Source organism: Pelophylax lessonae, assembly GCF_965119305.1.
Source record: "Pelophylax lessonae genome assembly, chromosome: 11".
In the NCBI taxonomy this organism is placed as follows: Eukaryota; Metazoa; Chordata; class Amphibia; order Anura; family Ranidae; genus Pelophylax; species Pelophylax lessonae.
The window spans coordinates 200,335,910-200,349,891 of record NC_138778.1 but is presented as its reverse complement, the minus strand read 5'-3'; the positions used below and the strand labels follow the sequence as shown (position 1 = coordinate 200,349,891).

At 41.3% G+C, this 13,982-nt stretch overlaps 1 protein-coding gene across 4 annotated transcripts in view; it reads left to right on the top strand.

The window, feature by feature from the left end:
• The window catches only part of LAMA5 (laminin subunit alpha 5), a gene marked incomplete at its 3' end in the record, with an annotated part of 234,335 nt that overhangs the window by 171,165 nt on the left and 49,188 nt on the right, over positions 1–13,982 (top strand). For all 4 annotated transcript variants that reach the window (XM_082271619.1, XM_082271617.1, XM_082271618.1 and 1 more), the window contains exons 37-48: positions 1,554–1,694; positions 3,896–4,057; positions 5,936–6,040; positions 6,126–6,209; positions 6,657–6,887; positions 7,488–7,598; positions 7,687–7,814; positions 7,905–7,985; positions 8,926–9,140; positions 9,902–10,002; positions 10,095–10,275; positions 12,957–13,100. In XM_082271619.1, the coding sequence (XP_082127745.1) occupies positions 1,554–1,694; positions 3,896–4,057; positions 5,936–6,040; positions 6,126–6,209; positions 6,657–6,887; positions 7,488–7,598; positions 7,687–7,814; positions 7,905–7,985; positions 8,926–9,140; positions 9,902–10,002; positions 10,095–10,275; positions 12,957–13,100 (1,684 nt within the window). The remainder of the gene's footprint in view (positions 1–1,553; positions 1,695–3,895; positions 4,058–5,935; positions 6,041–6,125; positions 6,210–6,656; positions 6,888–7,487; positions 7,599–7,686; positions 7,815–7,904; positions 7,986–8,925; positions 9,141–9,901; positions 10,003–10,094; positions 10,276–12,956; positions 13,101–13,982) is intronic.

The following is a 13,982-nucleotide window of genomic DNA, read 5'->3' as shown; positions in this document are numbered from 1 at the left end:
GTTAATGTGCATTACAGTAACAAAATCGACAAAATGCTCAACATGAGCACTATAGCAAATAAAGTACATTTGAACTGACATCTATCAGGTTATTTGAAAATGTAAAGTATTTCACAAAAGTGAGTACACCCCTCACATTTTTGTAAATATTTTATTATATCTTTTCATGTGACAACACTGAAGAAATGACACTTTGCTACAATGTAAAGTAGTGAGTGTACAGCTTGTATAACAGTGTAAGGGCTCTCTCACACGGCCGTTCAGGTTTTTTTTTCCGCTCCGGTGCTTTTTTTTTTTTACACGGAGCGGATGACACTTGTGTCATCCGCTCCGTATGTCCACATATCATCCCATCCGTTTGCGGATGATATACGGACATAATGTATGTCTATGGGCATTTCGGATGTCAGCGGATGACACCGCTGACATCCGATTTTGCTTCCTTTCTGTTTTTTTAAACGGAACAAAAATAGGGTTCTGTTCCATTCCAAAAAACGGAACAGAACTGAAAGGACGAAAATCGGATGTCAGCGGATGGTCATCCGCTGACATCCGCAATCCCATAGACATTCATTATGTCCGTAAATCACCCACAAACGGATGGAGTGATATACGAACATACGGAACATCCGTGTGAAAGAGCCCTTAATTTGCTGTCCCCTCAAAATAACTCAACACACAGCCATTAATGTCTTAACCGCTGGCAACAAAAGTTAGAAGCTTTAAAAAACGAACATCTCTCGTATTTGTATTTGAGCCAGCAGTTTATGTTAAGGGAGGTGGAGTAATTGTAGTGAAATAAATATCAGTAGTGAAAAGAATACTTTAAACCTCCAATATGATATATCCATATGGAAATATAGTAAAGGCGTGTAAAAATTTGAACATTACATCAAAAATAACCTTAAAGTATATATAAACCCAACTGGTTTCCACTTGCTGGTTAACTGCAAAAATATTCTAACAAATCATGTTTGGCCAAACAGTCTTCTACTGTATGTGTGTTGTACTGTCAAACAAATATGTTTGACAGTAACAAATATGAATATGTTATTAACAATCACAGTTCTCATTACTAATCCAATAAATGGTCCAGACATAAATTATGTGGTTGGGTAAATTCACAAGTGAGTCTCAGTTTTGGGTGGATATTGGTGGATTTTGACCTTATAGGACAGTGTTTCTCAACCAGGGTTCCGTGGAACCCTAGGGTTCCTTCAGAGGTTGCTAGGGGTTCCTTGAGCAATGGGCAGTTTCTGGGTAAGGTTCGGATAAGTTCCCCCTGACACCATTGATCTTTTTAGCTATCTGGAAGAAGGTAATTCTTCCCAGTGTCCACAAGTGCAAGGAGTATTCATCCCACTGACCATCACACTGATGTATCATGAGTTTTAAATATAATAATTTTTAGCAGGGGTTCCCTGAGACCTGAAAAATATTTCAAGGGTTCCTCTATGTTGAAAAGGTTTAGAAATGCTGATATAGGATGTAAGGTCATCTTCCATTTATATAAGTGACTGATGTTGCTAACTTAAGCTTATAACTGCATTTAGGAAAATGTGGAGGGTCCAACTTGTGACCGCTGTCGTCTGGGAACTTTCTATCTTGATGCACATAATCCGAAGGGTTGCACTCGCTGCTTCTGTTTTGGAGCCACAGATCGGTGCCATACTTCATCCAAGTATCGTTCTCAGGTAAAACTGTCCTCTCTGTACAGTTCAACCACAGTAAGAAAGACCATTGTCCTATTTTCCATCTTTTATTTTTATATGCATGATGAAATTTATGAAACACAGTGTTGCAGCGCTGCTTTTGTTAATACTCTAAATAGTGCAAATAATGTCAACTGTGCAACATATTGCAGTGATATCCTAGAACAGTGCAAAATAAGCAAAATAGGATATCACTGCAATATGTTGCACAGTTGACATTATTTGCACTATTTAGAGTATTAAGAAAAGCAGCGCTGCAACACTTTGTTTCATAACCACTTTAAAGGCACTAGCACTTTAATTTGCAGCAGGCAGCTACTCACCACTTATATTATCTGATATTATTTAAATTCAACATTCAGTAATATTGATATTACACCTACCATAAGCGCGAGGTTATACCTTTACATATGATGAAATTTAGTTTACAGATAAATATAAATGATAGGATCTGTACATAATGTCAAAGGAGGACCCAGAAGAGGGTTTTCTATCTAATAAAGATAATAGCATGCAGGGACTGCCTGGCAAATTTTGGCCCAGGGGGCATGTTCAAACCAGAGGCCCATGGTGCAGCGACTCAGCCCCCCTCCCAATCTCCCTCTTCCTGGCCTCCTCCTGACCCCCATTGCAGGCTGAAGCTCCACTGCAGGTACTCTCTACTCACTGGCCCGAACTCGGCATGGAACCGGCCTCTGCTGAGACACAGTTTACATCATCCATGCTGGGGGGGAGGCCTGCGCTCTTTCCTTGTCTTCATCCCACACTCAGTAGGTCAGCAGTGGGGAATTTTTACTTCTCTTCTCCAGGAATCCTTTAGGCATGTCTGTGGCAGAAGCAGTGCAGCCTTTTTACAGGGCATCAGAGCGGCCCGGGGGGCAATTTCCCCCCTGCCCCCTGGCCCAGTCCTCCCCTGATAGCATGCACACATGGCAGTCTCTGCTCTCAGACAACATCTTTAAATGATTTAGAGGCCTAACAGGTTCATACTGAAGTGTATCTAAATCATAATTTTTTTTTACACTTTAGATAAAGTGTTGAGGGATTAGAACCCTTCTCTTTTTATTTCTGTCTGTGTCCCCACACAGTAGATTCCCTCTCTTAAAGACACTTGCACACAGATGTAATTTACAACATATGGGAATACAGAGTAAAACACAGCAGTGGTTGTGGCACCTGGGAGCCCCAGCTGCAGAATATTTTTGCCTATAGGAATGCATTACAGAAAACACCATAACTGCCGACACTGGTGTTTACACGCACACCTATATAGGCGTCATTTTTAAAATGTAAAGTTTTACATTTGCACACTTGTGCACAAGCAAATGCCAGTGGTTATATATGTATAGGCGCACATGGTGATTTCTGCAATGTATTCCTAAGGGCAAACGTATGCTGCAGCTGTAACTCCCGGGCACCACAGTAACAGCTGTCCGTCCATACGCTGTAAATTATGGCTTAGTACAAGAGTGCTTACGTGTCTTGGTGACAGGCCTGGTTTTAGACATATGGAGCCCTCGGCAGATATTAAAATGGGGGCTTTAACTTTATACAGTGTGATATTGGTGTTTCACCAGAACAAGAGGCCAAATGTGGGTATACAGGTGCATCTCATAAAACTAGAATATCATCAAAAAGTTATTTTATTTCAGTAATTTAATTCAAAAAGTGAAACATATATTTTATATAGATGCATTACACATAGAGTGATATATTTCAAGCATTTCTTTCTTTTAATGATTGTTATGATGATTTGATGGTTTGATGATTAGGGCTTATAGCTAGTAAAAACCCAAAATTCAGTATCTCAGAAAAGTAAATTATTTATATATTATATGATCATTAAACCAGGTATTGGTACTTTTGGCAGTGTGGGCAGATGCCAGTTTCTGCTGGAAAATGAAATCTGCATCTCCATAAAGCTGGTCAGCAGAAGGAAGCATGAAGTGCTCTAGAATTCCCTGCTAGAGGGCTGCGCTGACTTTGGACTTGACAAAACACAGCGGATATGTATTTAGAACATTTAAGGTTATTTAGAGCTAATACAAGTTGTACTAAATTTAATGTGCCCCATGTAGCTTATTTGTAAGTACCAGTAGTCTGGGTTTTTGAACATAAAGTCCAGTGGTTCTCTTTCTTCCTCTCATATCCAATGACTTGTTTGTCATGTTGATCTCCTGCAGTTTAGTGACATGCGGCGATGGGTTCTGGTTGGAGGAGATCGACAGGAAGTGGAGATCTTGGAGAGGCCTGGTGAGGGCCTCGTTGAAGCAGATCTGAGAGACGTTCCTGATGTCTACCAGGAGTTCTATTGGCACGCTCCACGAAGCTACCTTGGAGACCGGGTGAGTTTTGGGCTTGTTTTATGTTTTGCATGAACTCTAAATTTTAGAATAGATATTATGTGATTATTTGAGGTGAAGTAACACTGTAGTGAAAAATAAGAAAGCTAATTACCTTGATAGTTTAGAGCAGGGGTGTCCAATCTTTTGACCTTCCTGGGTTACATTGGAAGAAGAGGAATTGCCTTGGGCCACACATAAAATACACTAACAATAAGGATAGCTGATGAGCCGGAAAAGTCGGCCAGATCACAAGTTAACGATCACTGGTATAGATAATGTATTTATCTGAGTAATAAAACGTCATTTTTTTTTTTTTTTTTTTTACAAAAATAAAAGACAACATAAAACTAGTGCGATATCTGACACTGTTTTAGATAAACAAATGCATCGATATCTGGTTCGATGGATGTAGTAGCAATTCTCAAGGTGCTCATCGGATATTTTGGCCTTAATTTTGCCCTTTGCATGCTTCATCCTTTAAAACAGTTGCTAACAAATATAGTTGCTGTCGAAAACTGGTGACATGAGTGATTGTGAAGAGTGGGAGATTTTTCTTTGGGAAGATAAAACTTATAAACGTCCAGTAAAGAGACACTGTCAAATTTGTTTTTGCCCGCATGTGTTTGCACATATTTTTTCAAAAAATAAAAAAATCAACATTTTGTGTTTTGCCGCATCCATAGCCGACTTGGCCGCATGTTGGAAATCCCTGGCTTAGAGTCTTTTTCTCCTCTACTATTTGTGTTTAGGGCCATACTTCCCTTTCTCAGGTAGACAGATTCCTTTGACCATACCTACACTATTCCCTTAGTGTAGATAAGAAGACCACTGAATATTATTATTATACAGGATTTGTATAGCCCCGACAGTTTGCGCAGCGCTGTGGTGCAAAAAAAACCTGAAACTGAAAAACCATTAAGTGAAAAATACATGCATGTGAAACACAAACTGAAAAGTGCACTTAAGGGTGTGTTTTTAGTCCATCTCCTCAAGGGATAGGACCTCCACCCTGTTCCCCCAGGGCGCAAGGCTCCTGACAGGGACAAAGGGTTTAAAATGGTTTGCTTAGCCAGAAGGCCTGGCAGACTCCTTTCTTCTAGGTCAGCCGAAGCCAACCATCAAATACTTTGTCAAGGGGCTCTCTTGAAGAGAGACCCCCCCCTCCCAAGGGCAGGGGAGGAAGGAACCTGAGGGCCACACATCCTCCCCCTAGACGTCAGAAAAACACACACAAAAATTAGAGTGACAAACCGTGGGAGAAAAATAATCAAAATAAATAGGTGGCCATGTAATAGTGCATTGGATGGGCCCTGAGGCCTGGTAGACAAAAATTCATGGACCCCAGCATAGCCATGGACCCCGAACATAGCCAAAAGGGCCAACCCTAAAAGGCGCAATGCAGAAAATAAGCTTTGGTGACTGTGACCATGTGCCTTTTTACACACAAGTGTTACTAAGAGCACCTCTAGGGTGACCACTTCCAGGGGGCACAGACACCGCAGATCTTCTGCCTTCTCAGCCCATGGCCAGACAAGGTAGAACGCTCAAACCAGGAGGTAATGGCTCCTCCAGCTTTCCCGGGGGGATTACTCCCCAACTGCTTGTGGGTGCCTTGGCTTCTGTCCCAGCTGGTACTAACCTTCAAAGCCACCATCACTCCAGCAGGGATTTATAGCCAGACACTCCAACTTTGGTCAGGTCAGAATGACAGCACAGATCCCCTACTGGATCACTGATAAGAACAAATACAACACTTGATCTTAGCCAAAAGGCTGAGAAGTAATTTAAGCAGTGCTTCGCAATATGAGGGCAGACAGTACAGTTACGATACAATTCAATACAAGAGGAATCCGAGATAATAATGTTTTGTGACCTCAGGTCTCTTCTTATGGTGGATTCCTGAAGTATGAGCTTAATTCTGAAGCTCTCAGAGGAGATTACCCGTACAATCCTGTGGACCGAAGGCCGGATGTCATTCTGAAGGTACAGTCTACTCTCAAATTTCCAGAGATGATATTGAATACAAAACAGCTGAATAGAACTGGATATTTGTTTTCTCCTTCTGCAGGGAAACCAGATGAGTATTGCATTCCTGGAGACAAAATACCCATTACCGGGGGAAAATCATGAAGGACAGATCCAACTCATCGAGGTGAGAATAGGACATTTGTATTAGGTGACAAGCTAATTAGTTCTGGATAGATCATGCAGCTTAAAATAAGGGAAGATCTAAACTACACTGGGTACATTAGAAGCCCCCCTAATGGATTGTATGCTGCCCAAAGGAATTTTTATTTTAATTTACATACAGCTAGCTTAACTACCTTAATTTGCCTTTATATCTGCCTCCAACCTTGCATAGCAAAGCGTAGAATGGGGTCACTGTGAAACAATCATGGCTGTATTGCTATAAGAGAACATGCGAATGAGAGAGGAGAGCACAGGGCTGACTTATATGTTGTGCTTACACTCCTGGGGATTGCAGCCTTGTAAGATGATATGACAGGAGGCGCCTGTATGTCAGGTCTCACCAGCCAATGTATTAGAACATGTCACTCTTCACTTTGTCAACTGATGTCAGAATATTTCTCTTTTGCAGAGTAACTTCATCCATATTGGGACAAACAATCCTGTATCCCGCGAAGACATTATGATGGTTTTGGCCAACCTGGAGCAGCTGCAGATTCGAGCTTTAAATTCTCAGTCTTCTGCCATGGTGTCTCTGCGCCGAGTGGTTCTGGAAATTGGACAAAATGCTGGTACTGGAGTGAGGGCCAATAATGTGGAGCTATGTATGTGCCCAGCCAGCTACCGCGGAGACTCCTGCCAGGTACACAACTCACCCAGCCATATGTGCTTGCCTCATTTGTATTGGAAAAGCAACAACTGTGGACATTTCTGCCAGGAATCCAATAATATAAGCTTTAACTAGTGTCTCAGCATGCATGAAGAGACAGTAGTCTATGCTGACCGCATACTCTGACACAATGAGAGATTTGTGGACAAGATAATAATTTGTACATCCCACAGTCTGCCACTTTTCATGCTGTCATTCACTGTAATAGAGCACCTTCCAGTGATTTATGTCTTGTACTGCATGTTATTGGGCAGGCAGTTTAGGCAGAGCAGTAAATGACGTATTTCCTGAAGAATTTGGATCACTTGCATTACTAATAAAATTATTATCTCTCTCACAGCAGCCATACATCAGCTTGGCTGGCTTAAGGAGTGACTTTAGATTTAGAAACAGTAATTACGGAAGAATGCAAAGGGTGGCATGTCCAATTACAATCTAGCTGATATATTTGTAAAAACCTGGTGCAACTTATAGCAGGTGTATTTTCATATATTATCCAATGGCAAGTCACGCATGAACCAAATAACCAAAATACCAAATACAGAGGTCATCATATTTTGTTATCCCCGGCAGGAATGTGCTCCTGGATTCTATAGAGACAAGGGTCTCTTCCTGGGTAAATGCGTTCCTTGCAACTGCAGTGGGCATTCTGATCAGTGCTTACCAGGGACAGGCGCTTGTGTGGTGAGTATAACACCATATATCTAAGACTGTAAAGGTCTTTGCAGGCTTTACCCCCAGACATTTATCACTTTACCCTTTCCCTTTCTAGAAATGTCAACACAACACTGAAGGAGACCAGTGTGAACGATGCAAAGATGGTTTTGTGGCCAATGGGACCATTGGGGGATCATTACAATGTGTGGCGTGCCCCTGCCCTCTCTCTGTGCCCTCCAACAAGTAAGCACCTACTAATGTTACATTTTGAGTAGCCTGTGACTTTTTATCTCCTACACAACTGTAATCTCACATGGGGCCATTCTCTTGCAGTTTTGCCATTGGATGTGTGCAGAGAAGCTCAACAACCCAGTGCCTTTGCAAACCAGGCTACGCTGGAGCCAAGTGTGAACGGTGGGACAATTATGGATTTCTGTATTAGTATCATAGAAAGACCTAATATTCAGTGTAGCAGAATATGAACAGCTTTGAATGTGCTATGTTTAACCATCCATACCAAAAGTCAGTTTAGTTTACTGCAGTCACATATCATTTCTGATTGGTTGCTTTGGGTTTTGAGCACTTTGCTTGTTCCTCTTTGGTGTGCTGAACTGGCCCTCTTTGGTTACAGCAAATTAATAGGTCTTGTCCCCAGAAGGGTTTTTTTTGGATGATGGAGCAGTTTTTCATGTATAGGCTTGGTACGTTAAACCCAGAGGTATCTTTTCATCAAACCTGCAGCAATGTCATTGCTGTCTACAGCTTCCATGTCTGGATACGTTTAAAAAGTTCTCAACAAACCTTATTAGATTTTGTGTTCTTATGGAAGAGTGACAGCTGTCATACCAACTGTTGTTCTGCTGGATAATTGGAGCTCCCAATGTGCCAGTCATGTCTTTTTGCATGATATATCTTAGGATAAAACAGCACTGCCAAATTATTTGTGCATACTGTATGTATAAGAATGCAATTAAAGCTTGTATACAGTAAAATAAAAAGGGAGAAAATATCTCCATAGTGAGACCCATAAGAAGACATAGAACATGGCCTGTAACAGTTTGTTCTGATGAAGCATGGAAGTGAACGCCACACTGGCCACTAGATGGCCTACTTAAAAAAGGGTATCTGCATGCGTGCAGAAAAGAGTGGCAATGTGGCCTTCGGCTCTTTGCAGCAAAGCAGTGATGAGAGACGGCACCCAACGTGCCATTGTTTTGACAAAATACTTCCATTTGCTTTGTTCACCCCAGGAACATTGCCTATTTCTAGACTACTCAACTGCAGGATTTATGACATGTTTGCTTAATATTGCATATGTTTCTCTATATGATTATCTGTGTTTTTCACCCAATAGCTGTTCCCCCGGTTATTACGGGAACCCCATGGTAATTGGAAGCACATGTTTGCCCTGTAATTGCAATGGAAACACAGACTCCAATATGATCTTTAGTGAGTGTGACCCTTTGTTGGGCACTTGCATCGGCTGCATGTTCAACACAGCTGGACCTCACTGCCAAGTGTGCGCACCTGGGTTTTATGGGGATGCCATCAATGCCAAGAACTGTACCAGTAAGTTTACAGAACAGCAGTTCTCACTTTTTGTTATTGCTGAGGCTGAGCCATTGAGTTCAGATTTGAACTAAGCCAGGGGTGGCACTGCTCCCTGGAATCCTGTTTGCATTTTCCTTTTTACTGTATTGCATGTCTGAATGTTGGTGGTTCGGAAATCAGTCACAGTTTAACCAGTGAGAAGACTGCAAATTTTAATTTTTAATTTCTTATTATGTAAAATAATATATGAATTATATAATTATATATTCTCTAGTATTATAAACAAATATGTATACAGCACTATATAAAATCAAATAAAGTGACAATGTGCATCATATAAATCAATAAACTTGCTTGAAGTTCAAGCACCTTATTGAATTTTAACCCACGGTTATATTTATATTTTAGTGGACTCTTATGCACTTTACTTTGAATGCACTTTATGGACATTATATATAAGCGAGTTTATTGATTTATATGATGCACATTGTCACTTTATTTGATTTTATATAGCGCTGTATACATATTTGTTTATAGTTCATTTCTCCCATTAGTGAAGGAGGTTTTATATAGCTGCTGTATTTTCTTTTATGTATCCCAAATTATTGGGTCTTAACACTACACCACTTTATATTTAATTGCGCTGATTTACCTTTTTGCACTATTCTCTAGTATTGCTTGTAGGAGGAACATTTCAGTTCCCTCAGTATTGGAAAAAAGTGGCCTCTTCTAATAATAACCATTTCTCAGTATATCATAATTCTTTTTTTATTTTTTAGGATGTAGCTGCTCTACCTGTGGAACAGAAATGTGTGACCCAAGAACTGGACGATGTCACTGCAAACCTGGAGTCACGGGTTCTCTCTGTGATCGCTGCGAGGTACATACTACATGCCCAGCAGTCTTTATCCAATCTTGGGGCTGGATTGGGTTCTATTTCAGCATTAGTAACCATTTTCTCCCCTCTTTTAGGAGGGTTATTATGGGTATAGCAGCTGCTCTGGATGCCAACGTTGCAGCTGTGGTTCCGGCTCTACCAGTTCAAGTTGTGATCCTCGCACTGGCCAGTGTCTCTGCCTTCCTGGTGTCACCGGTCCTCGTTGTGAGCAGTGTGCTCCAGGATACTGGGGTTTCAGACCGAGTGGTTGCACAAGTAAGTACAAATGTGGGGTCTTATGAACCAGCTGTTCTTTGTTCCTTATCAAATTCTCATAGTCAAAGAGGAATCCTGATCTTGTACAGTCTGTATTAAATGAAGCTCCTCCTAGATTAGTAATAACTACTAAAAGTTATGCATGCAGCTTGTTCTTCAGTTTAAAGGACAACTCCACCCAAACAGTTAAACAATGGTTAAAAATGCACAACTACAGTATGTCTTTATTCCACCTATCCCAGCTGTTCTCAATGGCTTGTTAATATAAGTACAGTATAGGGACAAAGTTCTTCAGATTGTGCAGTTTTGCAGACTCTGCACCTGTCTGGTCTTTGAACTAATCTTGCTGCAATAGTGCCCATCAGGGCTTTTTTTCTCAGAAAATAGGTGCAGGAACTCCCTTTTTCGGTCTTTGCCCTTGTCTCCGCCCCTACCTACCTCGGTGAACCGTTGCTGGTTCCACCCACTACCCACCTCCCAGGATCATCCTTTTTAGAAAATACAGAACCAAGTAACATTTGTGGTACTAAGCAATTTGTATGTATTTTTTTATTGATAACAAAAAAGCAGTAAAATAGATCCCCTGCAGCCAAAATGAATAGACCCCCCCAGCAGCAATAGATCCAGTCAGCGACAATGGGTCCCCAGCAGCAACAACAGATCTCCCAGCAGACAGCATCAATAGACCCTCCAGCAGCCAGCTACAATAGACTGCTCCATAAAGAGTAGATCCCTCCCAGCAACAACTGACCCCTCAGCAACATAAGAACCCCCCCCATTAACAATAGACCCCCCCTGCAAAATGAGATCTCTTCCAGAGACAATATATCCCCCAGCGCCCACACTAGACCTCCCCAGCAGCAATAAACCCTCCTGCAGGAATAGATCCTCAACTAGCAACAATGGATCCCTCAGCAGCCAGCATCAATAGACAATGTTGCATTCCTTGCAATTACATACATTCAGTGCTGGAGGTGCCGGAACTGCGTTCCCCCACGTTCCCACTGAAAAAAAGCCCTGGTGCCCATACACTAGACGAAAAATCATTTGAAAATCTGTCATTTGGATACTTCGTTTGTTAATCAATAATTGGTTGTGACGTTTTTGAGCCAAAAAAAAAACAAGGACAAGTTTGGAATTTTTCTGCCGAACGATAAATTGAAAGGTTAATGTGTTTCTCATTTTGCACCAGGTATATGTGAAAAAAAAATGGATTTATTTATGCTCATTGAACGATTTATCTGTCATTACATGATGGCAAAATTGTTTGCTCTCACAGCCGAGTGTTCGTTTTTTTTTCGCAATTGAGTTTGAACGACTCAAGATAAATATAGCTAAATACACTAGCTGAATTGCAAAATTATTATTATTATACAGAATTTATATAGTGCCAATAGTTTGGGCAACGGTTTACAATATGAGGGCAGACAGTACAGTTACAATACAATTTAATACAGGAGGAAATGGAATCAGACAACCCTGCTCGTTGGAGCTTAAAATCAATTTTCTACATTTTAAATGAGCACATAGGCCAACCAAAGAGTTTTATCATACTCTATTTTTGCCCAGCATTCTTCTTCAGTCAACTGCTCACTGGAGATATTTTAACTGCATTTTATGATTTAATCTAACCCTTCCTCCATATGGTTCCCTGTGCATTTGGCTAATTTTGCTGCATTTGGCTTATTTTGCTACATTTGGCTTATTTTGACGTTGGCTCTTCTCGATGATGCTTGCTGAAGCAGCTCAGCAGCTGTCATGTTTAATATGCAGCATTACAGACTCCCTTTATACTTCATCAGAGGTTACCTTCTATTATGTAATTAAATTATAGCAAATATTAGTATTGATTTATGAGAGCAATAACTATTTTAATTCTCAGGGCTAAATCTGAATAAGGCTGTAGGCCTGAAAACACCTGGGTCAGATATGTCCCTTCCTAACCAATGATACCACAAAGCTTCTAATCCACTCCCTGGTCATCTCTCGTCTCGATTACTTTAACTCCATTCTCACTGGCTTACCTTTAGACTATCCCCTTTCAGTCCATCATGAACGCTGCTGCCAGGCTCATCCACCTTGCAAACCGCTCTGTGTCTGCTACCCCTCTTTGCCAATCCCTCTATTGGCTGCCACTCAACCAACGAATTCAATTTAAGTTACTAACCATAACTTACAAAGTCATCCGTAACTTGGCGCCCAGCTACATCCCTAATCTGGTCTCAAAATACCAACCAACTCGTTCTCTTCCTTCCTCCCAGGACCTCCTGCTCTCTAGCTCCCTTGTAACCACTTCCCATGCTCGCCTCCAGGACCTCTCCTGAGCCTCTCCCATCCTCTGGAATGCTCTACCCCAATCTGTGCGACTATCTCCTACTTTGTTTACTTTCAGACGATCCCTTAAAACACATCTCTTCAGAGAAACCTATCTGGCATCCACCTAACAACTGTACTTTATTTTATCCATTAGCCCATCCCCCACAGTTATTACCTCTTGTATCTCTTTACCCTTCCTCTTAGATTGTAAGCTCTAACGAGCAGGGTCCTCTGATTCCTACTGTATTAAAGTGTATTGTATTTGTACTGTCTACCCTCAAGTTGTAAAGCGCTGCTTAATCTGTCAGCGCTATATAAATCCTATATAATAATAATAATAAAAAATGTATTTTAATCTATTACAGAGTGTCACTGTAAAGGGGGCTCATGTGACCCGCGGACTGGTGAGTGTCAGTGCAGTGATGGGTTAACAGGAAAGCAGTGCGACAAGTGCAGCCGCCAGTACGAGATTCCAGTCAGCCATGGGCCAGAAGTCCTGAAATGTGAACGTAAGTATTCATTGAATTCCCTAGTATTTGTTTTTATTTAAGATCCGAACAATGTGCGTTTAATTTTAAAATACAATCAAAGTCACCAATGAACTCAAAGGCCTAATATGTTTATCGTACATTGACAGACGCAGCTCTTATGCTTCTTATATCATAGGCTTATGCTGCCCCTTACAGGAGTAGTACTAGGCAGTAAAAAAATGTACTGACACGCCTACAGGGGCTGTCCTTCATGGCATAACCCCACACACACTCTGCCACAAGCCAGTTTCTTCCTGCCTAGTTAAGGAGTAGGACCTAGGTTTCCTGCTGGGACTTCGGTCTCATTTTTTTTGGTTGCGTTCTTCCCACCCCTCATGCCTACACTGCTTTGGGATGTTTCTATGGTATAAGAAGCATAAGAGCTGCGTCTGTCAATGGAGGATAGAGGAAACTGGATTTTTGTAAGAACTAACCTTAAAATCTTTTTCTCTGAAGTCCATTGACAGGCGCAGCACCCGCCCCTCTGTTATGCGGATGGTTTGTGTCTTTTTTTTTTTTACTGCTTGCTACAAAACTGCCTTGTGGCAGAGTGGGTGTAGGGTTGTGCCGTGAAGGACAGCCCCTGTAGGGGTGTCAGTAAATTTTTTCACTGCCTAGTGCTACTCCAGTAGGGGGCAGCATAACCCTATGGTATAAGAAGCATAAGAGCTGCGTCTGTCAATGGACTTCAGAGAAAAAGATTTTACGGTAAGTTCTTACAAAAATTCAGTTGTTTCCTAAGTCTACATAGTGCCAAGATATTCTGCAGTGGCTTACAACATGCATGGGCATTCACATCACTCCCTGTACTGAAGAGGCTTACAATCTAATGCCTGCGCCACAGTCATACATACAGACACT